Source organism: Theropithecus gelada, chromosome 17 (genome assembly GCF_003255815.1).
Source record: "Theropithecus gelada isolate Dixy chromosome 17, Tgel_1.0, whole genome shotgun sequence".
NCBI classification, from domain to species: domain Eukaryota; kingdom Metazoa; phylum Chordata; class Mammalia; order Primates; family Cercopithecidae; genus Theropithecus; species Theropithecus gelada.
Genome location: NC_037685.1, coordinates 74,417,037 through 74,441,482, shown reverse-complemented (window position 1 = coordinate 74,441,482; position 24,446 = coordinate 74,417,037). Strand labels below are relative to the sequence as shown.

The 24,446-nt window shown below is 41.4% G+C and overlaps 1 protein-coding gene across 10 annotated transcripts in view; it reads left to right on the top strand.

The window, feature by feature from the left end:
• ENOX1 (ecto-NOX disulfide-thiol exchanger 1) overlaps nucleotides 1–24,446 on the top strand; it is a 585,101-nt gene that overhangs the window by 460,873 nt on the left and 99,782 nt on the right. For all 10 annotated transcript variants that reach the window (XM_025364772.1, XM_025364776.1, XM_025364770.1 and 7 more), the window contains 2 exons: nucleotides 1,879–1,985; nucleotides 5,918–6,035. In XM_025364772.1, the coding sequence (XP_025220557.1) occupies nucleotides 1,879–1,985; nucleotides 5,918–6,035 (225 nt within the window). The remainder of the gene's footprint in view (nucleotides 1–1,878; nucleotides 1,986–5,917; nucleotides 6,036–24,446) is intronic.

The window sequence follows — 24,446 nt, the reverse complement described above, 5'->3', positions numbered from 1 at the left end:
TATAAGCAACGGAGCCCATTACTCTTTAGTAACCTCTTGATCACCACCCCTGCCAGCCTAAATTTGGGGCTGACTGTTCTGTGTTGCCTCTACAGAAGGCAGCTGAAATTCCCAATTATCCCAGCCTGTGTACAGACAAAACATGCAGAAAGCCCCAGCGGTCCACTGGAAGAGATTCTCTCCTCTGCTGGCTGTGCTGCAGGGCAGCCAACCAGAGCACTAAGGGTCAGTGGTCAGCTGAAGACCAGCACTGAGAGCAGCCCCAGGTGTTTAGTCTGGTGTTTAGTTCTTCCAGTTGAGGTCGAGGAGGGAAGCCACGTGTGCCCAAGGAGAGTATGAGCCAAACCGAAGGCAAATCCTCCTGTTAAAATTGAGTGAAATAAATTCATCATGTGATATGATGACAGGTTTTGCTAAATAAGGAGATTTGGGGTTGGGATTCTCCTGAAGTGGAAAATAGTGAAAAAATATTAATAGCAAAAAGATAAAAGCCCGCTGTGAAAATCAGCCACAGATTGAGAAGTAGTTGCTCATCAGCATAGAAAAGTATTCACGATATTGTAAATGAATGGAATCTGCTTTTTTCCTTCTGCTGCATCATACACTTATTTCGTGTGCTGATTTTTAAAAATTATGGCACCAAGTGTTGTTCTTCTGTGGGGATTAATCTATTGCTCTTTAACATTCTTTGGACACCAGAAGATTTGGAAGAGCTTTGATGTCCTTTTTTATAATAGAGCCTTGGGAATCACGTATGAAAGATTTATGTTGATAGGGTGTTAGAATCCTTGAGAAGCTAATTTTAAGTGTGCCTTCTTAACTAAAAATTTAGAAGTTCAGGTTTAATCATATGATTAATTCAGTGCTTTAATTTCCTTAATCTCATGCTTACTGGAAATCAGTAACTGTTTAAACAAGATTAAGTCCACAGTTACTTGGCCCCACCCGTAATACCCACTACTAAGAACCCATGCCTTTGTCTATGTAGTTTTGTTCACAACCCTCAACATTTACCAGTCCAGTAGCACCAGGCCTGGAAGCAGCAGAAGTATTAAATTAAGTCAAGATGATAGAGTTAGAACTTCTAGTGGTTTGGGAGCCAGAGGGCGGGGAGCTTTGTGAAAGTGATAACGGAATGTGATCATGAGGAGCTATGGAGGGCGCCATATGGTGGTTGAAATAAGACCGCATGCCATTGCTGCTGGTTGGGTGAGCTTTGGTCTGTCTTGAGGTAGAGGCTATGGTTCCTGTTCCCTGCCAGAGGGCTGGAGGGCTGGCTGCAGTAGGTGCAACAGGGGGAGAAAAAGGAGCCAAGGAGGAAAAATGACCCCCTGAGATTGAGGGGAGGTATGGCACAGCTATTCATTGTCCCAACTTGGAACTTGGACATGATAATGTCTTGAGAGGACCGTGACTGAGTCCTTGAGATAGAGACCAAAAGAGAAAATGATATATGTTTGGCTCTTCCTTGTTCAGCCACTTCTCCCTGGCTTCACTTCTCTGCACCCAACCCTGGCATTACTTTGTCTGTATATCTGGATGCCAACACCAGTGTCTATATATCTATAGATCTAGGTATATAGATAGACCAAATCACATATTGAAACAACAGCTAAAGAATGCTTGCAAGTAGATGCCCATGCCCTTTTCCCAGTCATACTTAGAATTTGTTTTAACCTAAAGTTATGGAGACAGACTTGAAGGGAGACATCCCCAACCTTGCTAAAATGTAAGTACGAAAGGCACAAATTGGATGGATATTGATGATGTTGTTTCTATTGTGACATCATCCATAGACTCCTAGTGTCTTTGCTTTGCTTCCCTATAGTGATCACAACATAAATTACTTGTCTTGTTTGACTTCCTTGTTCACCAAAGTTGAGCAGATTGTGGCCGTTTTCAACGCTTCTACCAGACAAAAAGCTTGGGACCATTTCTCGAAAGCCCAGCGCAAGAACATAGACATTTGGCGAAAGCATTCTGAGGTTGGTGATTTTATTATTACTTTTTAACCACCATCACACAGCTGGATTGGCAGAGAGTAGCATGGCTGCAGCCATGATGGTTTCTGTTACAGTGGGCGGTCCGCCTGCCATTGTCTGATCTCACTGTCAGTTCCAAATGCAGCTGAGATTTGTTCCTTGTCCAGAAAAGCAGCTGACTTAACACTTAAGGAACAGAGTGTTTTTCTCCCCTGCAATGGGAGAAAATAACTTTCCCCATTCATAATAAAGATCTCAGAAATCAACCAAGACACTTTCCCTAGCAAATTATTTTAAAGAAAAATGAAACTTACAATAGGAAACTGGCTTTTAAATACAGAGGGGTTTTTTTTAGTGTTCTACGGGATGATGACAGTTTGCTCTTTGGACAAGGATGCCTTTCCGTCCATATTTTCTCATCATAAGGAGCATCTGAGTCCCCTATGCTAGCCGTTAAGTCCTATTACACTTCTCTCCAGAGCCAGTGTTGTAAGGGGAGTGAATATCTAGGCCAACTGGGTCCACCCATCAGCATCCATGCATGTGTGAAGTGTGAGTATCTACCCCCAAGAGAACAGCCGAGAATTTGACCTCCTTGCCACTTAGAAGGACCAAAATGTGTCATTAGTCATTGGTCGTCCAGCTGTTATTTTTAACTCCACAGAGTAGCGTACGCTTTGAACCTGTAATTTAAAAGTAAGTATACTGTCTTTGCTTCTTTTTTTTAATGAAAGAATGTTTTTCATTTGGATGCCGCTCCATCTCTAGCATGTTAATATTAAAGTTCTCTAAATGATATTCCCCTCTTTCAAAATCCCAAACTTACGGAAGGTAAGGTTTATTTATTTAATGATTTTGACTCACACTTGTAAAATAAGTATTTTATATAGAGTTTGAGGAATCACAAAGTACTATGGGATCAATCATTTGGGTAGCATTTTAAGTGCCCATTAACTAATGCTAAATTACAGTTGAATACCAATAGCACTAGATGTAACATCCACATGAATACCAAATGAATTCTTTATTATCACTGTTATTATGGTGAATACTGAATGACTTCACAATAATGTGACACTTAAAATGCTAGTGCAATTTATTGTTAAGAAGGACATTTTTTATTTTGTTCACTAATGCCTATGGTGGTTGGTGACTGATTCAGTTCTGTTTTTCTGTTCAAGATTATGAGTAAGGAAGAGGTGGGATTTCTCTTTAATTTTTCAGGGACCAGAAAAATGCAGGGTGCTTACCTGATGTTCTCCCTGACTCTGACTTAAGACTCAGGTCAAGGTTGATTTTCAAGATTTAAAAAAAAAAAAGTCCTCTGTTTGTGATGCAGTATACAAACTGAGGGTTATGAAAACACAAATTGGAGCCCATAAACTCTGATTCAGATTTGGGAATGATCAATCTGTGAATTGTTTATTTCTTCACATAAAAACCAAACGTGATTAAAAGGAATGTTGAGAGAAAGGCCGGTGGCCTGCTACCGAATAAACCTGAGCATAAAAAGGCCATCATTAGAATGTGAGTGTCAGCAAATGTCACATATTGATCCGAATCACGCTTCCTGCCACGTCTGCCTCAGCTTCTCACCTTCGCTTCACCCTGCCTCCTCCGCGCGCGTGTGGTGGGGAGCAGGATGTGTGAAGGCTTCCATGCAGGTCTAAGGAAGCCTGCTTGCTTTGTTCGGTACTAGGAGACAGAAATGATGCTCCCGAGGGACACGTGGAGTGCAGCTGTCAAAGGTGCTCCTGCGAAGGGTCTTTGTGCTTTCCTGCTGCTTTCCCCACCTCTTTTGAGATACATTAGGACCCAGAATTCTAAATTAGCTGTGATTTTTCTCTCGCATGTCGCTTAATGGATTAGATACCAGTTGGTAATTTAACATTGTGGATGATTTCTCAGTTGCGTATAAGCTTGATAATTGGCTTGATTTTTTCCCACGTTCCCATGTACAGCATCTGTTAATTATCTGCAACACCTCTACAGATTTATTAGAGTGTACTAGTGATTTAATGCTGAACCAGAGGCACCCTGTGGAAACAGCCTCAGCATTTTCTCCTCAATTTCTTTTTTCTTTTCCACCACCTTTTCCCACAAGAACAACTACCATATGACAGTTTGTCATTAATCGCAGGGACTAAACAACAGACCCTTTCAGCCTCATTTATTCTTTCCACCTGACTTTTCCTTGTTTCAAGTGTTTTCAAGCCACCTCTTTGGGAATTGGGCTCTTTGTCAGTAGAAAAATTAGCTGTCCACAGCCTAAAAATTTCCCCACTAATCACATGTGACACCCGCCTGCAATGCCTGATGGTGTTATTTAAGATGGAATTGGCACCTCTTTCTTCTGGGTGGCATAATCAAATAAGGAGGCCTTGTCTGTCATCCCTCTGGCCTCTCAGGGCTGCCTCTGATTGGTGCCCCTGCACCCCACCTTGGACCTTGTCTCTCTGCTTTCTCCCTTCCCTGTCCTCTGCAAGGGTGATTCCCAGGGTACAGAGCTGACCATTCAAATACTGTTAGCAATAAATAGTTTCCTCTCCATCATGCCGTAGTTAAAACCTGTGAGCTAAGGAGAGAAAAGAATTGAGAGAACCCACAACATGGAGTGATATATGCATGTCCATCAAATGGGCACTGGAACCATGTTTAAAGTCACGCCCCTAATAAATTAGTTGTAATAATTTAGTTTTATTGTTACTCATATGTTTATTGATCATAATGTGAAATTATTTTAACTATTTGATTTTTATTTGGAGACTTTACAGAGAGAAAAAAGAATAATGGAGGCTTTCCCTGTTTTAAGTATTTCTGAAGATAGTAGATGTGAGAGAACAGAATGAGTAAGGAAGGATTCACAAATATGTAATATACACCTTGATACAAAATAATAATATAAATACTTAGCATAAGTGATTACAGTGTTCTGATTTTAGGCACAGTAGTAAGAAATGTACTGTGTGATTCTTTACTCTTTACAATGAGTTTTCACATATGCTACTGCATCCAAACAGCTTGTATTATTATTCCTCACTTGTGAGTGAATAGACAAAGTCTCAAATAAATTAAATAACTTGATTGTAGCCACTCCCCTAATAAGTGGAGAAAGTAAGATGTGATCTTAAGATCTGTGGCTCTAAACATGATGCTAAAGCAACCACTGCAACATAAACAATAACCCCTACATGACCATGTGCAATACAAAAGAAAAGGCATCTGTTTGTGTTTTGTTCCCTAACATCTTACTGATTTTAAATTTTGGCTATCTGAATGGTGTGTGTGTGTGTGATCACACATGAGCACATACACACATGCAGGGGCACTATGTTTGCATGAGAAATAATAATGTCCAGCATTATCAACTGACCAACCAAGTGTCTGGCATGATGCTAAGTATTGTACATGCATTAATTCATTTCATCCTCAAAACTATTTTTAATCATAATACTCCAGTGAGCAATTTAGGTTAATAGAGATGAAGAATCTTTCCTAATGTCACACCATAGGTCAATGGCAGAACAGTCCTTTTTTAAAATTCCAGTGTTCATGTTCTTAACCATAATTTCTAAGTCCTTACTGTACATGGGCCAGCCATGTAACAGGTATTTCTGTGTAATCTTTGCAGCCCTCTTAGGTGGATATTATTATCCCCTTTGGACAAATGAGGAAATGGAGACTCAAGAGAGATTAAATTATTTGCTAAAGAGCCCTTAACTAGTCATGGGTGAGCAGGGATTAATCTAAGCCTGACCTTGGTCTACTCTCTACCCCACACCCCTCAGAACCTCCTTTAGGTTAGGTGAGGTTATATTTGGGAGATAAAAGCCTTGGATTCTGAACGTTAATATGCCAGTCATATATACCCAAAGACCATTGGGGAAAGCCGTACGTGTCTGTGACTCTGACTTGTGTGCATCCTCTACTTGCAGGAGCTCCGGAATGCCCAAAGTGAGCAGCTCATGGGCATCCGCCGCGAAGAAGAAATGGAAATGTCTGACGATGAGAATTGTGACAGCCCTACCAAAAAAATAAGAGTCGATGAATCAGGTAACGCTGATAACTACCACAGACCCATGAGGTATCATGATCTTCCAAATCTCAGATGGGGCATAAGTATTGGGAAATAGCCCTATAACTCACTTTTGTTTGAATTATACTAAACTTCCATCTTTGAGTGACTCTGCTTTTTATTAATAGAACTTTAAACTCCTTCTTGGGAACACAGTGATTTCAATTGCTCCAGTTGTTTCTCCGTACGCAGATCTGGGGCCATGATGCTTCTTTCAGGGAAGTTTGCCTGTTTCCATAAAAATCCTTTTCCAGAGTACGGCAGCCACAGCTGATGCTAAAATATGGGTAAAACTTGGTTTTAGTCAGTGTACTTCTTACATGGGAATTGTTTAATCCCTGAAGAAGCTTTCTAGCTTCTGAGCCAACATGCTGGGGAATTAGACTTCTTTTCCCATAAATCTTCTGTCACCTAACCTGTAATTAAAAGGCTGGCCCCATTTGGTACCAAGCTAGGGGTGTCACTCCTTGGGTTGTGAAAAGAAGAGAAGCTTAGAGAGAACCTTGCTTTGTGTGCTCTGTCTATTGGGAGTTGCTGATTTAAAACGCTCATTGGTATTGTTTTTACAATACCAATGGATATATATAATTGAATTTACAATGAGTTTTATATATAATTGAATTATGTATAAATCCATTGGTATTATAAAAGCAGGCAAGGGAAAAGCTCATTCAAAACATGAGACACCAAGGGAGACTGCTTGTCTGAGTGGAAGGGCATTGTCCAAAGGACCTAGGAAGAACCAAAATTGCCATCATTGCCAAAAAGGAAAATTACAGAGATGGTGTAGATTTGATCTGTCTCCTCATCTGTACAAGTGAATAAAACACACACCTGTTACAGACTTTTTAACAGAAAGATTACAGGTGACCAGGAATCGAGGATCTTTGCTAATTTATTAAGAAGCCAAAATCAAGATTCTGAAAGGATCAGGTCACCAAGACCGCAGGGTGGTCAGGATGCTCTGTTTCTCCAGGGCTGTAGAAGAGAATGTCAGGGGTGCGAGTGATGATCGTAAGAAAAAGCTCCTGCATACAGGCATATAGAGAAAGGGCTTTAATTTCCTTGAAGTAGTGGTTCTTAAAGGTGTGGTTCTCAATCCAGTAGCACCAGCATCATCTAGGAACTTATTAGAAATGTAAATTAGCGGGCCCCACCCAAGACCTACTGAATCAAAAATGTCTAGTGGCTACGGGGGTGTTGGGAAGTGAAATCCATCAATCAATCTGATTTAAGCCCTATAGGAAATTCTGATGCATGCCAAAGTTTGAGAACCACTGCCTTAGAAACTTCCCCTTTCACCCTCAAATTCCATTCATTTTAATCTTTCAGAAGCTTAACATACAAGTAGGCACCATGCCACTATTTTCTGAAGCCATATATCCCTTGTGTGAAAAAAACCCAGCACTTATGTGTCAATGACATATGTCTCCTACTAAACCCAGAGCAGATTCCTCAGGACTGCTTTACTCTCAGGTTTGTTTATTTGAGGAGACCACCTTCCTCACAAGATTTCTATTCTACAAACCTTCACATAGCAAAACAAGAGAGCAAGGATTTGTGTGAATTTCTTAAGTTCAACAAGATCTTCAAATAAAGAAATAAATTCTTTCTATCAAAAGCACTTTTCATCCTTTGTGAAGCTTCTGGATGAGGGGCAAGTTGAGATGAAACTTGGATTCTTAATATCCTGACAAGGTAGGTGTAGGAGAAAAGAATTGCGTCAGTCAGAAATTCTCATTTGAACCTGTGGCTTTTTTGTATGTTTGTTTTGGTGATGTTTCTTTTCAAATAACTTGTCAATTTCCCAAGTAAGAATTGTGGATCATTTCACAGTCTGCTTAGGATAGGACCAGAATAATGAACTGTATGCTCCCTGAGGAGGTCTTGCAGCACATACATGCCTATTGGATCAGGGCCCGGCCTCCGCTGCAGAAGCATCAACGGAGATGTGATCCCCTGACACCTCTCTCGGTGTATTCCCCAGGCATCTGATGAGAGCGTGAAGTGGAGCCTGAACTTGTAAAAAACTTTCACCAGTCTTGTTACTTGGTCAGCAGAATTAATGAGCAAAGTGCAGGGCATGTTGTATACCAGGTTCTGAGGGAAGAGATGAAAGAACCGGAGTTCAAATGCCAGGCCCCGAGGAGTTCAAAGTCTTTTCGTACTTTTCAAAATGAGATGGACCAGAGAATGTGGCATGTGGTTTCTGAAGAAAGCACAGGACTGATTAAAGGGAAAGGAAGGCAACTAACCTTTTTTATTCCACGGGGCCCTGAAGATCTGGCCCAGAGGCAGGCAGTTGTTTTGCTTTCAGCCCTGCATATTTGAGGACACAGCCTGACAGCAAGAATTCCCATCTGGTCTTTTGTTCAAACCTCAGACAAATCCCTGCTAACTGTTGCTTGAAGAGGGGAGGATGGAGGCCGTTGCCCGAGGGAAACACCTTCCAGCGCTATCTTCTGAGGTGACACATCACTTGTTTTTAGGTACACATTTGCATCTGCCAGTCACCTACACAGGAGCAGTCCTCTCAAAATGTAGCACTCTAATTCACTAACAGGGGAATTGCCAGTCCTGAAGTGGCAGTGAAACCCTCCATCCTTTAAGGAATCCCCTGCCTATTTCCTCTCTGCTCAAACAGTGGGTTTTTGGCCTCAGATCTCCTGGGTAGTAGCTGACCCAGGAATTCTTGGAAATTCCAGAAGAGAATATCCTTCCGTTGTCACCTGCCTGTGCCAGGAGGAGGTGCTGAGGCTGCATCCACTGCAGGGTGCTCTGTCTCTGGTCCCCCAGGGCCAGCTTTGCTTGTCGTCTCCATACTAAGACAAAAAGTACCCTGTAATGGGTTTTATCTGGGGGGACAGGGAGGAGGTGGAAAGAATTGACTTGCTTGGTTTTTAGAAAAGTCACAATTTATTGTGTAAGGACTTATATGATACCTTGGGTTTACTTTTTAAAAAATAATCAGAATGTTTCAATATATCTCTGCTTTTTGGTTATGAAGAATATTTCATTGTACTTTTGCTTTTTACCATATATAATAATTTGCAATATATCTTTGGCTATAATTCGCCAGTACCTACAATAGAATTTTGAGGGGGTGGAGTGCTCACTCTTCTTCATCAGTTGAATCTTAAAGGGGAAAAGGAGTTCACTGGAGCAAAACTAAGATGCTTATAAAAATGAAAATGAATTTTGCTAATAAATTTTAAAATGATGACAGAGTTATTGAAGCATTCATTCAAGAAGATCGGCATCCTGCTCTGAAGCCTGTGAAGATAATTTTTGACAAAAATTCAAATTTATTGTTGTTTAGTCTGCCTCCTACTGAAATGAAGCCAGACTTTAAAATCCAAATCCGTTCTTCCTTTTTCTCTTTCTGTCTCTCTCTCTTCCTCCCTCCCTCTCTTTCCCTCTCTCCTTCTCCCTTCCCCTTTTCCACTCCCTTCCTCCCTCTCTCCCTCCAGGTTGACTCTGTGGGGCAGGATAGTGTTCACAAGAAATAAAAAGGAGAAAGGAAAGAGGAAGGCTATCCTAGATTGTAAGGCCTCCGATGGCAAAACCCGATACATTTTAGCATTGTGAGAGTTAATGAGTCAATGCATGTAAGGTACTTCTGACTTCACTTACAGTGTTGATCATCTAGTAAGTACTCAGTAAATGTTAACTCTGCTTGTTACCTTAGTCATCCTCCAACACCTGGCACTGGGCCTTTCCCCAAGTACGTAAATCAATAAAAGTCTATGGACTTCAATTCATATTCCCCTTCTTCTGATCTTAATGTTTTTGATGCCTTTATCCCAGAAGTTGATAGGAAGATGATAACTCTGAGAATATTTGCTCTAATTAAATTGAAATGGCAAGTATTAAAGAGGCATGTTCAAACAAAATGTTCAGAACTTTATACATACACAATTCAGTGTCACATGGCAAACAGGCCATGGCCCAGAGAGCTGTAACCTGGCATTGTTTTGACTCTCTACATTTTGTATGCTCAGGATGCTGTGGACCCAGGGGACACAGAGTTAGTTAGATACAGGGTACCCTGTCCTCAGGGTGTAAGACTCATTTATAAAAAGTGTTTTAAGTTAAAAATATTAGGGATGTCCTAAAGCCAATAAATTAAATTTATTATAAACCAAAATGAACATCACTACATAGTGTGTATACCTCACCCAATATTTGATGAGAGTACTTTGAACACAAATTTTGGAAGAGTGAAACTAAAAAGTCCCTTGCTCAGTAGACAAATCATAATTCCTTTCCATAATACACAAATGTTTTTGGATTTTAACTGCATTTCATTTAAACTCTGAGCTCTTTATAGGAGCAGACACTCTTAATTATGAAGTTTTCTGAGTTGTCAATTTTTCATGAAAATTCACCGTAACATAGGTACAAAGGAATTTTGTTTTAATTTCACTAAGAATTCAAACAAGGACTTTCCAAATCTTTCAGCCACTAAATCAAATTAGGAACTCATAATTAGGTTTGGTTGGAACTAGCAGTATCAGCTTATCTGAATAGTTATATATGTAGCTGGAAGCTTTATGTTAAAAAAAAATAAGTAATAATAATAATAATAATAGGACTCTCTGACCATCCCATTGATTTCTTTGAATAGCAGGACAACCTATTTTTTCTGATTAAGTATTTTCTGTGTGATAGTGCTTCTGAAAGATCCTTAAAAATGCCCATCAGGCAGATTATAATCAGGCACAAGCTTAAGAAGAGTCTCACTGCTACCCCATCACCAGCCATGCACAGAAGAAGGAGAGGGTTACTAAATACCAGACCAGGGTGCAGCAGCTGACTGAAGGGGCCCACTGCAGGGGGCTCCATCCTTCACACTGGTAGAAACTTCCTTTTAGGAAGCACTGAATGTAACCGAAAGCAGGCTCACCCGAGACTGGCTCAGAACTTGGCAGAAGGACAAGAGAATTCAGACACTGAAGTGAGATGGCTCAGTCTGAGGCCACATGCCAGGATCCAAGCTCTGGGCACCTGCAGACCCCAAGGGCAGGGGTGTCTGTGCTGAGTGGAAGCATAGAAGGATAAGCTGTTTTCACATGTAATGACAGCCCAGGGCACCATCTCCTGAAAGAGAAATAGACCAGTGGGGTGTGTCCATCAGTGACCGCTGAATTAAAGCCAAGCTCTTTTTCTTCTGGGAACCCAAGGGGCCCAAACAAGGAGATGTGATGAATCAGAACTAATGTAGCTTAAAGAGGATAAAAGAAATCTTGCAAGGTGGGCTGAGTAGCCTGCTTTCTTCCTAGACTCTAAACAGAGTTTCATTTGCAAAGGAGCCAAGGCTTTCCTGTTTCTTTCTTTCTTTCTTTCTTTTTTTTTTTTAAATCTTGCTAATCTTACCCAAGGAATTCAAATAAATGTTTATTTTGGGTGGGTTTTTAAGTTCCCTAATTTCGTGTGCAGTTACAATTCCCTTTCCATAATGGATATGCTTCTGAAAAGTGTAGACATTTTTTTTTGTAAATTGCTTCACCTTTTAAATGCAAGAAAACAGATGCTATTTAAATTGATCCTGTCGCAGAAGATTCCATTTCAATGGAAGCACTCCTTCTGCCCAACCAGACTGTTTTGTAAATTCACACTTGGAGCCTCAACTGTCTTTAAGCTAAGCCCCTTTATAATCCTATTTTTATGTAGCACCTATCAATGCCATGATTCTTGACATCTCTCTCATATATGCACAAACTTTCCATAATCTGGTATTTTATGTAAGATTAATCTGTGTTGCTGACATTGGTGTCTACGGGACCAAGGGCTTTCCATAATACTCTTAACTACTCAACTGTGCCACACCTCCGTGAAACTCAGTTGAGGCCTAGCTGAAGTTCTTAAACAATCCATACCTGTTTGAGCCTAGCTTAGACCTGGGTGGGGTCTCCACAAGGTTTCCTGTGTGGCAGCCCACCATGTTCCCAGCTCCTGCGCCATGAGTCCCTTGAGCCTGGTGGAGGGCTTGGGCTGATGGGCAGTTGGGGACAGAGGAGAAGAATGAGGACATTAGCAACCAATCTTCAGAGAGGGAGAGCCGCCGAGGTCTTGACCTGGGAAGACATGGCCAGGGAGCAGTCCAGGGTCCCCGCACTGCCGCCTGTGTGCAGCCCAAAGTACCCTGATGCTTACTGACTGCCGGGAACACCATTATCTAGATTACAGATTATTATGTTTTCTGGGCATTTCATTCTGGTAAGGTTTGATGCAGGATCATTACATAGGAGAGTGGATTTAATCCTGTTTCTGTAGCAGGTTTTAAGGACACTGAGGGAATATTTATGTAATAAGATGCAAAGTTGCTATGGAAAATACTATAGCAACCTAACGTCTTCCCAGAGCCAAGCAGCCACTTGTAACAGCAATCTAAATTTACATTTATTTTAGTGTCATTTTATCGACACTCTTAGTATCTCATTCTGACAGGATGTTAAAATATGTTTTCAGCTTGCATTTGAGCAAAATTAACACAGTGTTGTTGGAATTTAAGTGCGGTTTGCACAACTTCTAGAAAAAATCAGAATATTTTTTGAAGGAGTTTAGATGACAGAATCTGGGCAAGTTTGTAAGCTTTTTTTGTTGTTGTTGTTCTTTCCTAAATAAAGGAGAGAATTCTTCAGTAGAATTTATTCCTGATTTTCCATTTTCATTTATAAGCAATATGCAAGAATCTCTGATTATGAAAAAGGGATTATCCTTTACAACATCAGTGAATGTTGTCAAATGCTCACCTGTGATTCCAGCAGATGCTTATAGAAAACACTCAGTAGGTCACCTCATTGCGCTCTAGTGCATTTGACAGCATGTCACATTTTAAAAAATAAAAGTTGTTTTTTGAATAAAAATAATACCTGGTCATTTTTGAAAACCTAACGACTAAGAATAATACATAAAGAAGAAAACAAAATTGTGTTATAATATTACAGAAGAATGGTTTGGCTTCTAATTTTTTTCTTTTCACAGTTAGCTATATAAGTATTTTTCCGTGTATTTTTTTAAGGCTCGGTAGTAAAATTCTACATGATTTTGGTTTCAGACAAGAGTCCTTGTGTAACAAGGCTTTTTTTAAAGTTTTCTTTTTATATATTAATGAAACAGAAAATAGAGAACAAATAAATTTGTATTCTTCCTGGGTCATAGGCTCTTTGCTGTGGACCTTGAGAGTTGAAGCTAAAATCTTTGAGGTGGTCAGAGTAGATTCCTGAGGTTATTAAAAGCGTGGTAACTGGGCCAGACTTTCCAAAGGCATTTTTTAGGTCCCTTGAATGTGATTATGGCAGAGAAGCTATAGATATGTAGGCCAGGTGGTAGTGGAAAAATAGTATCTATTGATTTTCTTCTCTACCTCTCCATCTGAAATCCTAAAGTGTGACTGTAGCATTGTTAAAAGTAGGACACTGGCCAAAAGAATCAATACTAGGCCATATTAAAACATACACTGTTACCAGCCTCTTAGCACAGTGATGTGCTGTTTATGAACATCATTGTCCTAATTCTCCTCTGCTTTTATACTGTATTGTTCATCAAAACACAGTAGGTACATAAAGCTATTATAGCTTGACTCCTAACGCTGTTGCACATAAGCTTCGTTAATCAAAGACTTGAAGATGGCAGGTATACTGCATGAATACAGAAAATGAAGACAGGATGATGTCTTGTAGAATTCTAGTTAGCCATAGGTAGTTAAGAGCCACATAACTAATTTAAAAAGTAAGTACTTCCTTCCCTTTCTTGGAAATTCCACTTGCCGTTATATGATACTTAGAAGTCCTGGAAATTGAAATGTGTAGGAAATTATTATTATACTAAGCTCTCCCACATCTCAAAGGCTTAGAGACCCTTCTCTTTCACTTGACTGAATGCTCTTGATATCAAAGAGGGAGCAAGAGCTCAGCAGCTCTTCTCCCCAGTTCCAGGACACAATGTGTGAAGCCTTCTAGGAAGTGGCTAGAGACAGAAAATTTTATTTTAGACTCCCGTCACTAGCAGAGAAGTAGGAAGAAACATTTCTGGAGTGAAAGTTGCAAGACAGAGTCTATTAATTGTAGCATTTCCGGCAGGGCATTGCAGCATCTTTAATGAGCCCCCTTTAAGTTCTAGAGCTGCTGTATCCCAAACGCCCTTGCTTTCTACTTGGGGCATGCTGGTCACTGCAGCCCGAAGCAGCTACCTAAATTTTCAGTTCTCAGAGTTAGTTTAGAAACATCTAAACATTGAACACTAGGGTACTGGTTAATTAATGGTATATCCATGAGCAGTCTTGAAAGAAACCATGGTTTAGACTACATAATGGAATGAGAGAAGGTTCTTAATATATTGTGAAGTGATAAAAGAAGTTACAAACCAGCATGGATAATTGTGTGTGTATGTGTTATATTCACCGTTTATGTTAGGGGAAAATATGTGAGGATATAGGTCAAAATATTCAGACTGATTATCACCAAATGGTGTAATTACAAGTGACTTTTGGTTTTTTTTCTGTGCATTTCAAAAATGTCCTCAATATATGCACATATTATTTAAATAATTAAAACTACAATAAATATTAATTTATAAGTTACCTAGGAGAATCTATGAAAAAATCCATGTTTGTTGAGGAATACTACCTAGACACTTTCAGTCATTCTGGAAAGTCAAGAATAGTAAGGAATAGTAACTAGTATCAGATAATGATAGTTTATTGAATTGCCTTCTTTTGCTTTAAATTAGGGAATTTCCACATTTAACTCACCGTAGTATGCTTACCTTCCCAGACCACATAATCTTAACAATTTCCTATTCTAAGAGCTAATCATATTGGTATAAATATTAAATAATGGATCCAAGAAATAATTCAAGTTCTAAACCAGGCAGAAATGTTGAGTTCTTACCCACAGAGAGATTAGCAGTGATGAGAAGTTACGTTATTTACCCAAGATTGTAAGTGGAAAGTCTAGAGCTCAATACTAGCTTTCTCCTTTTGAGGTTAATGATCCTTTTATGGCACTACTGAATTTTATGGGAAAAGGACTCCAGAATCTCTTTCAAATGCCTTCAGTGACATCATAAGAGTCAATAACCAAATAAAATCAACCAAGGATTTTGAGTGCCTGCAGGGTACGTGGTGCCATAATGCCTTTTGGAGGCAGAGATAGCCTGGAGATGCTTATTACCTTAAAATGTTCATCCACACAAAGCCAGCTGGGGCTTCTGCTTGGTCTTCCCAACCTTTTTTTTTTTTTTCCACTAACTAGAAGGAGATTTGCTTCAACATAAGCAACACACCCAGTAAACTCTTTGTAAGCCCATCCCAACAGAAATGCTGCCCTTAAAAAATATTCAGGAAATTGGTACCACCCATTTCCTAATTGAGTGACATTTACTTCCTGAAAGCAGAGTCTGCTGTATGGCTTTAGACAAGAAAAAGAAGAAAAGGAAATGCCTTGAAGAGGTGAAGTGCATAGGGAATGTTCATTGCCGTGTTATCTGTTTCCTTTGGTAACCATACACACTGTCACAACCCACGTTTTCCATTTAGCAAGTCCCCAAAAAGATAAAGAGAAGAACGAAGACATTTCTCAAACCTGAGGCACATGCTTGATGGTTGATCTGAAATGATCTGAGCTACAATATCAGCCCTTTGATTTCCCATCTCATCCCATGTTTTCTTTGCACCCTCAGGGTCTAGGAGAGCCTACCTGAGGATCACCAGTTTATTGACTCACCATCTAATTTCAAGGCTTATTGAAGTGCCTCTCCCTGTTTCTCTGCTCCCGAGGCTTTTCTTTATGAGATGTACCTCTCAATATAACTTAAAAATAAGAGTCTGAGGGACAGCATCTACAGTAATATCAATCTTCTTGAGATTCACAGACTCAGGGAAATTCTGATTTGGCAGAGAGTTTTGGAAGTAATATGTCTTCTCCCTTCCCCCAATGTCCTAAATTAATGAGAAAAATGAATTTTGGTACCTCCAAATAATGATCAGTTGAGCTGCTGAATAAATACCACAAGTTTATATTTAGATGCTTGTGATTTTTTTTGTGATTACAAGTTTCCAGGCACAACTTTATCTACACCATGCATTTGGCAAATCTTTTGGAGGTAGGATGAGAGATTTTATTTTTCTTATAGTGATTTACCAGGCAGTTGTTTATGAAATGTCTGCACCTGCAATACTAGACTTTTCTAGTGCAGTTTTTCTACTGAGCATCCTAAACCATCCATTTCTCTACCCTCAGTTCTTTGCCTCCACGCATTGTCTTAAACAATGTCATAATACAAAGCAGTGATAAAATTAAAACAACAAATATTCAGTAAATTCTCACAGTGTGTATGGGAGCATATCCTTTGTCGTCTTCTTTTTTTTTTTTAATACTTTAAGTTCGAGGGTACATGTGCACAACGTGCAGGTTTGTTACATAGGTATACATGTGCCATGTTGGTGTGCTGCACCCATTAACTCGTCATTTACATTAAGTATATCGCCTAATGCTATCCCTCCCTGCTCCCCCCACCCCACAACAGGCCCCGCTGTGTGATGTTCCCCTTCCTGTGTCCAAGTGTTCTCATTGTTCAATTCCCACCTATGAGTGAGAACATGCGGTGTTTGGTTTTCTGTCCTTGTGATAGTTTGCTGAGAATGATAGTTTCCAGCTTCATCCATGTCCCCACAAAGGACATGAACTCATCCTTTTTAATGGCTGCATAGTATTCCATGATGTATATGTGCCACATTTTCTTAATCCAGTCTATCATTGATGGACATTCGGGTTGGTTCCAAGTCTTTGCTATTGTGAACAGTGCCGCCATAAACATACATGTGCATGTGTCTTTATGCAGCATGATTTATAATCCTTTGGGTATGTCCCAGTAATGGGATGGCTGGGTCAAATGGTATTTCTAGTTCTAGATCCTGGAGGAATCGCCATACTGTCTTCCACAATGGTTGAACTAATTTATAGTCCTTTATTACAGTCCTTTGTCTTCTTTACAGTGCCAGATTAAGGGGAAAGAATAGCTAACAAAGCCTTGAAAGACAGAGACTCAGACTTGGATGTGAGAAGGTTACTTATCTCCTCTGAAAAATCCTCGTAGCATAACATCAGTTCTGCTTTTCCTGGAGTAGTGTCAGATCATGGGTCCTCACAGTCTCTGCCCACTGTGCCCTCCAAAGTCGTAGCCAAAAACTAGTAGATAAACTCTAACATAAAGAAGTGTGAGAGCATAAACTTTAACATAAAGAATGCCCAGCCCACTGCACTGTACATGGTAGGGGGGCAAGATTTTGTTAAATGAATGGATAGGAAATTAGGAAGGACTAATTTTTAATCTGTTGGGGGATATTTTTTTCATTTTAAAGAAAAAAAAAATCCTATCACCTATTTAATCCTCAAAGCACTGACTACATTTTTTGGATGAGGACCCTGAGGTCTCTTGGAGGTTTAGTTTCTTGCCCCAAGCCTCATAGCTGGTATCTGGCTTCAGAGCACCTTCTCTTTCTCTAGCACACTTGTGCCTCTCTTCTCTATATAATCCATGTCCCCTCAAATCTCTGAGGTTGGCAGGGGTAGATATGTGGGATGCAGAGGACTATGTTATGTCATGTGTGTCTCTCAGGGTGACTGTGCCTCAGACACACCCAGTAGTCCCCAAAGTATCACCTGTGTGTGGTGCCCCTTCCCCTCTGTGGAATTCTGCTTCTATCATTATATATCAGACACTCTGTATGTTACTCTTTTTTGGCAGGAAGAATGTGATGTTCTTTCAGGTCATTAAAACATGGGGGACTACAGCAAGGAGAAGGATGGGGCTAAGAGGAAGATGTGTAAAGAAATAGGTAACAGTTGAAGCTTTTTTCTGTAGAACTAGGTTGCAATTTTTGCAAATGATAAACTATATCTTGATTTAATTTTTCTTCCTTTCTTTCTTCGTAATTGAAAGTCATTGGGTTCTTGGACTTTGAAATAGGAAATAAAATTTACAATGGACTTTTTGACCCTTCTAAGTCACACTTAGGCTCCTAAGGAATATTGTAACTGATGCTCGATCATCAGTGTCATGTTAACAAAGCACTTTATATGAAACTATCCATAGTCCCTTCCCTCTCATGTTCAATAAAAAGCTAGTAACAAGAGAGCTGCCTTCTCAGAGGAATTCTTTTAACCTTTCAGAAACAAAATATTTTATGCTAATTTCTGCTTAATTGGAAGGAAGTCATTTTTTAAAAAAATCATTGAATATGGGTTTGAGGTCTGTTCCATCGCTGACCTCTTTAATTCAATCAAGGTCACCTCGTAAACTTGCCCAAACAGCTCTGTTTCTCAATTAGAAAAAAAAGGTAGAGCTGTTTAAAAAGCATTTAGTGTTTGATTAATAGTGCTTAACTGGCACCTCAGCACTTGCAGAGGCTTTTTAAGGAGACTCCGGTAAGAATAAAACATGGCTACCTGAAAAATTATACTCATCAGAAATGCAAAACAAATCATTTTAATGAACAAAGCAAAAACTGGTTTTTTGTGGGGATATGAGAAAGGTTATCATGCTCAATATACAGAGGGTTTAAATGTCTGAACAACTCTCTCCCAGGGAAAAATTGCTGTAATTTCTCCATCCAGACACTTTATAAAATACATGCATTTCCCCTGCCCAAGGACTCCAAGAAGACTAATGCTGAGTTTGTCGAAGCAAGATTTTGTAGCACTCAAACTCTGGGGATAAAAAGAAGTGATGATGTGTCCAGTTGAAGAATGTGAACGGAAGCCATCTGAATCACTGAAATATTGAGAATTCCGAAAATAAGTCCTTGGCTTTCTTCTGCATTTCCTCCCCACTGTCGGGCCTGACTGAGCACCGCCAAGCTCACTATGATAATCTCTTTGGAAGAGAGGCTCATCTTGGGGGTCAAGCGTTAGAATGGCTCTGAGAAAGGGACTTCTATGAGTGAGGACCAGTGTTGCTGGCAGGGGGAGTTTAGAGTCACTGATGCAGTAAACAAGTAACTATGAGGCTGGGTACAGTGACTCACACCTGTAATCCCAGCACTTTGGGAGACCAAGGTGGGCGGATCACTTGAGGTCGAGAGTTCTAGACCAGCCTGGCCAACATGGTGAAACCCCGTCTCTACTAAAAATACAAAAATTAGCCAGATGTGGTGGCGCACACCTGTAATCCCAGCTACACGGGAGGCTGAGGCAGGAGAATCGTGTAAGCCTGGGAGGCACAGGTTGCAGTGAGCCAAGGTCACACCACTGCACTTCAGCCTAGGTGACAGCGAGACTCTGTCTAAAAAATAAAAATTAAAAAAATAAAAAATAACTTTGAGCAGATGAGGTCAGAGGGCCCTTGAGGTGCCTTGGTTCTATTTCTGGCATGGCTTGGCAAATAATGTCCCTTCTCTAAGCCTCAGCTTTCTCAGCAGTGACATGAGGCTCATCCTGGGAGTTTCTCAATAAGGCTGTGAGAAATAAACAATTAAGGGATTCTGTGGTATCTTGCAAATACCAGGCACTGTGGCAATGTGGAGCGTTGATACTGGTGTAGAGCAGAAGGTGTGAATGTGTGGTTCACGGCCCCGTCTGCACATGAGAATCAACTGGGCAACTTTATACACATACCAATGGCCGAGGGTTAATACCCAGGCATCTGTGTTATTAAAACAGTCCCCAGGTGATGCTACTGCACAAAGGATTGAAAACCACTGGCCTGTAACGTGAGGATGATGGCTGTCAGATAGTGCTTAACTGGCACCTCGGCACTTCCAGAGGCTTTTTAAGGAGGCACTGGTAAGAATAAAACATTGCTACCTGGAAAATTATACTCACCAGAAATGCAAAACAAATCATTTTAATGAACAAAGCAAAAACTGGTTTTTTGTGAGGATGCGAGAAAGGTTACCTAGGTGGGAAAGAAGGACAAAATGGGTTGAGGTAAGGTAATGTGGGAATGAGAAGAAAACAAAAACGGAGTAAAGGATAAAAATCTGTAGTGGACAGGAAGTGACTGACATAGGCAATGATAAAGGAGCAAAGAAAGGAGAAGTGAGAGGGAGGTAGTTTAAGTGGAGCAGGCAAGACCCAGGTGGAGAAGTCCCCTCACAGGTCTGTGTCGGGTGCATTTGGAGTATCCTCTGGCTCACTGGAACAAAGGGCGGCTTGGAAAAGGAGGGCTGGGGAGGAGGGCGGCCTGATGTGAGTGGTGATGCAAGCCAAGGACAGAGGCCCTGCCTTTCTCTACCTCTAGGAGAATAGACAGGAACTGTCTGCTCATCCATCAGCAGTGAGAGAGGGAAGCAGGCATGCCTGGCCCCTCGCCAAGGAGAAAAGCCTCTGCGAATCTAGAGACTGGTGTGGTAAGCACGTGTACACAGGAGCGGCCTCATCTCCCACAGTGAAAAGGCTGATCCCGGGGCCCGGTCAAGGGCAATTAGTTCCAGAGGCTCAGCCTGGCCTCTCCTGGGTGCAAGCCACAAACATGCCATAGCAGAAACTTTCTCCAGACGTATGGCTGCAAAGAAAAGTAATGCACAACAACATCGAGCGGATGAGAACTATGTGTTTTGGAGACACTGCCTGTAGGATTTATGAAAGCATTCAGTCACAGGCAGCGTCATTCCAGGAGAGTCGGGGGGAAGCATTCAGCAAGGAGCAGGCCGATAGGTGAATGGAATGTGAGAAGACATGGCAGAGGCAGAGAAGCCCAGAAGGCTGTGCTGGGTTGTAAAAGCAGGAGAGAAGGTCCTTTCAGCTGTTGGAAAAGGCTGAAAGAAAGCAAGTGTGAAAACTAACGAAAGAAATCTAAGACTAGAAGAAAGTCATGAAGAAAGCATTAGGAAGTGGGGAGCTGGTCCCTAAAGGCCAGGGAAGTGGATCTACAATGTTGGCATGCATCAGAATCACCCTAGAAACTTGCTGAAAGGCACATCCCTGGCCCCATCCCAGAATCTCAGATTCATAACATCTGGGATGAGTCCAAGGTTTCTCATTTAAGAGATACCAAAGTGGTACAGATAGCTCCAGATGCCAGCTAGCTGTTCACACTGGGTCCTCCTACCTTGGTTATACATTTAGAGAGGATGCAGATACTTTTTGTCCTATTGCCAGACACGAGTAAGTATTCATAAGTCAGTTTCAATGTTGGTAATGAGAACAGTGGGGAGGAGGAGGCTCAGAGACAGTCCAAGCACAGTCAATGCCCAAGCATAAAAGTGAAGTCTTGGTGCCCAGTTAGTAGTCTGGATAGTTAGGGTTAACCTAAGGTGGAAGTAACTTTCGAAAAAAGTTTTCTGTTCAACTCGTTATCACAAGTCTTTGGCATTATAAAATAAAAGCTTTACCAAAAAAAGATGTTACTCCTTGCAAAGAGCAATGCATAGAACTGAGAAGACACCTTAGGTTTGGGCTGGCCATCATTTCACATTTCATGGCGTGGATGTGTTTTACATGGTAGAAGCACCCATTCAAATATTAATATAACTGTGTGTGCGCGCGTGCGTGTGTTTCTGTGTCAGGGGTAGAGCAGGAGAGGGGAAATATCACTTCTTAAGGGGAAAGTTTGTTGATGAAAATTAGAAGTGACCACTTGTTAAAAGGAAGGACATTTGTAAGATGGGAGGAAAAAGAGGTCACTGCTTTTATACTGCAGACGGGTGAGAAAATCAGAGCAGTTGTTTTGGAGGGAAGGATTGCTGTTTAAAGTTTCTCTCTTTGGACAAGACCAACTACTAGTTAGGATGAAGTCATACAGGGCTGAGCCCATGGTGGAGTACTACACCCAAGGGAGGTGCACTGTCTGCAGGGGAGGGGGTACAATTCCTGAAAGCCGGTGTCATTTTATGATCTAGCTTGGCTTAGCTAAGTCTGACTTTCCTAAAAAAGAATCTTTAAAGCCTTTAGAGGATTTTTTTTTAAATGGCCCTATAATCTTGGAAATCAAAATAGGGACTGAAAGTGACAAAGAAAACTAAAATCTAATTAAAAGAAAAGGAAGAGTGGGGGAAAATGCCCCCTCCTGAGAAGCTCCTGCCTGGCCTTGGGGCTCAGTAGGAAGCAGGCTGCTCTCCTCTCCTCCATAGCCGTGGCACCTCCTCCTGGAGATCGCTGAATCTTTTGGTAAAGCAGTGTCTACTGTGCAGCAGTCCCACTCTGCTTCCCTTCAGCTTTTCAATGTGTGAGCTCAACCGCTGCCTTCCAGAAAGAGCCTCCTCCAGCTCTTAAGTTCCAGCCAGAAGCCTTCTCTCCCTCATTTGACTCCCACTACACAGTGTGAGGATGGCCCCTCCTGGAGCCCTTCTAACCAGCTTCTACCAGGTTCCGTATCTGTAGCTCTCCCTGCAGCTGGGCTGGGAGCTGCCGAGGCCAGGCCGAGCAGGGGCTCAGAGCCTTGCTTCCCCACCCTGTCCCCAGCTTGGTCTAGAGTAGGGGGCTCAGCTCATGCTTGCAGCATTCACTTCTGATGTGCTTCCCGGAGGTCTCTAAAGGCATCCTCACCTGACAGAGCATCCTTCACCAGCGTTTTAAATGACAGACTTATCCTGCTTGTGCAAGAAGTGAACATGTCTCTTTCCTTTGCTTATTTTCCTCTGAGGAAAATGGGGATGGCTTGGGATGGATAGAGGATAATAATGTAAATGGAAAAGTGATAAGGCCTGACGTGAATTCTCCATAGTGGCAGTAGCCCAGCAGCACCTCCTAGTTTTGCTGCTGGTGCAGACTACTTCCTCAGGAAGAGCTCTAGGGAGGAAGGAGCAGAGAATTTTTTTTCCTGAGCCACCTGCTGCCCGTTGTGCCTCCAGACTCACATTTAAGCCATCATAATAACAGGATCTAACTTACCTGCATTCTCTAAATTATCCTTATTCCACTGGCCTCACACAAAGATGAAAATAGACACTGCATTGTGCTTCTGTTTAGCTTTCCCTAATAATAGCTAATGTGCAGATTCGAATACACACTGCACATATGAAATGTTATGTCAGTGCTAAGTTGTAATAATAATAATCCTGCAAAAATGTAGCAGAAGAAATTTCCGTGAGCAATTTGAGGAAGACTGCTGCTTCAGTGGTGATACAGGTATTATTGAAAAGCAGGTCGATTGTACTTTCTTAGTACCATAAGAGGCTCTCCAGCACGAGACTGGCTGTTGGCAGATGTCATCCCAGGATACTTTCCAGCTCTGTGCCTGGCCACTGGGAGGCACTGATGGCAACAGCAGCCATCAAGAATGAGGCCACCAACAATGAGGGACCCCAAGCCTCTATTGGTCTTCTGAGCATGGCACTGGTCCTTGTCTTTGGCCTTCATTAGCCCAAGCAAAGTAGACTCAGGAGACAGAGTTCATGGGAGGTTAGCACAACAGGAGAGGAGTTTCTGTCACCTTTATTCTAACTGAAGGCACAGACACTTTAAAAATCAAACAGGTGAGTTCAGATGGATGGGGTGAATAGTCTCATACTGGATCTTTGGAATCCTGAGATCAGCATGGGTCTATGGACAAAACTCTCCCAATAAAGCATTATTAGGAACTCAGGCTCTTGAGCTCTGGGATTAGTGGGTATCACTGTGGCCATTTGAGAGAAGAGAGACACGGAAGAAAGTAGGATCCCTAAGTGGTTCAAGCCAGGCCTCAAGATTTCCTGAAGGGTGAGTTTAACTTCTCCATAAATCATCCCCAAGTTTGTCCTACAGAAAATACATGCATGTTTATTTTAAAACAGGATCATCCTCTCTGCTTTCGTAGCAGAGTCTCTCTCCAGCAGAACACTCCCAGGATAGAGCCAGAAATTGAATGTTTTACTTCTGTTAGGAGCAAACTAGCCACTACAGTAGGGTCCCTGGTTCACTCCTTTCCCTGGGATGGGTAGTACTTACGTGAGCTATCATGGTGGCAATATATCGAGGAATACAGTTCTAGAGCCACACCTTGTACCTCCAACCAGCAACCTCTGTCTCCCAGAAACTCACTTTCATCATCTGGAAAATAGAAATAATAATCATATTGACTGTATCGTGTTTTCATGAGGGTGAAAGAATACTGTGTAAATAATATGCTTACCACAGTGCCTGGCACATAAAAATCATTAGCTGTCACGACCACTATTGCTATTCCCATTCCTGCTACTGTTATTTGAGGAAAACAGAATAGTGACTGTGCCTTTGGCCCAAATCTTCCATAGAAGATAGCCAGGGCACAGGGCAAGCTGAGCTCATGGGACCTGGGCACAGGGATGCAACAGGGCTGCCTTCCCAGGTGCAGAACGTGGAGCTGGGGCTCATACAAAAGAAGATCAAGGAATAAAACCAGAATGACAAGCCAAACATGTGGTTCTTTCAGAAGCATTTCTCCAAATAAGCCAACCACAGCCCCAGTTTAGGAATCGGGATAGAATG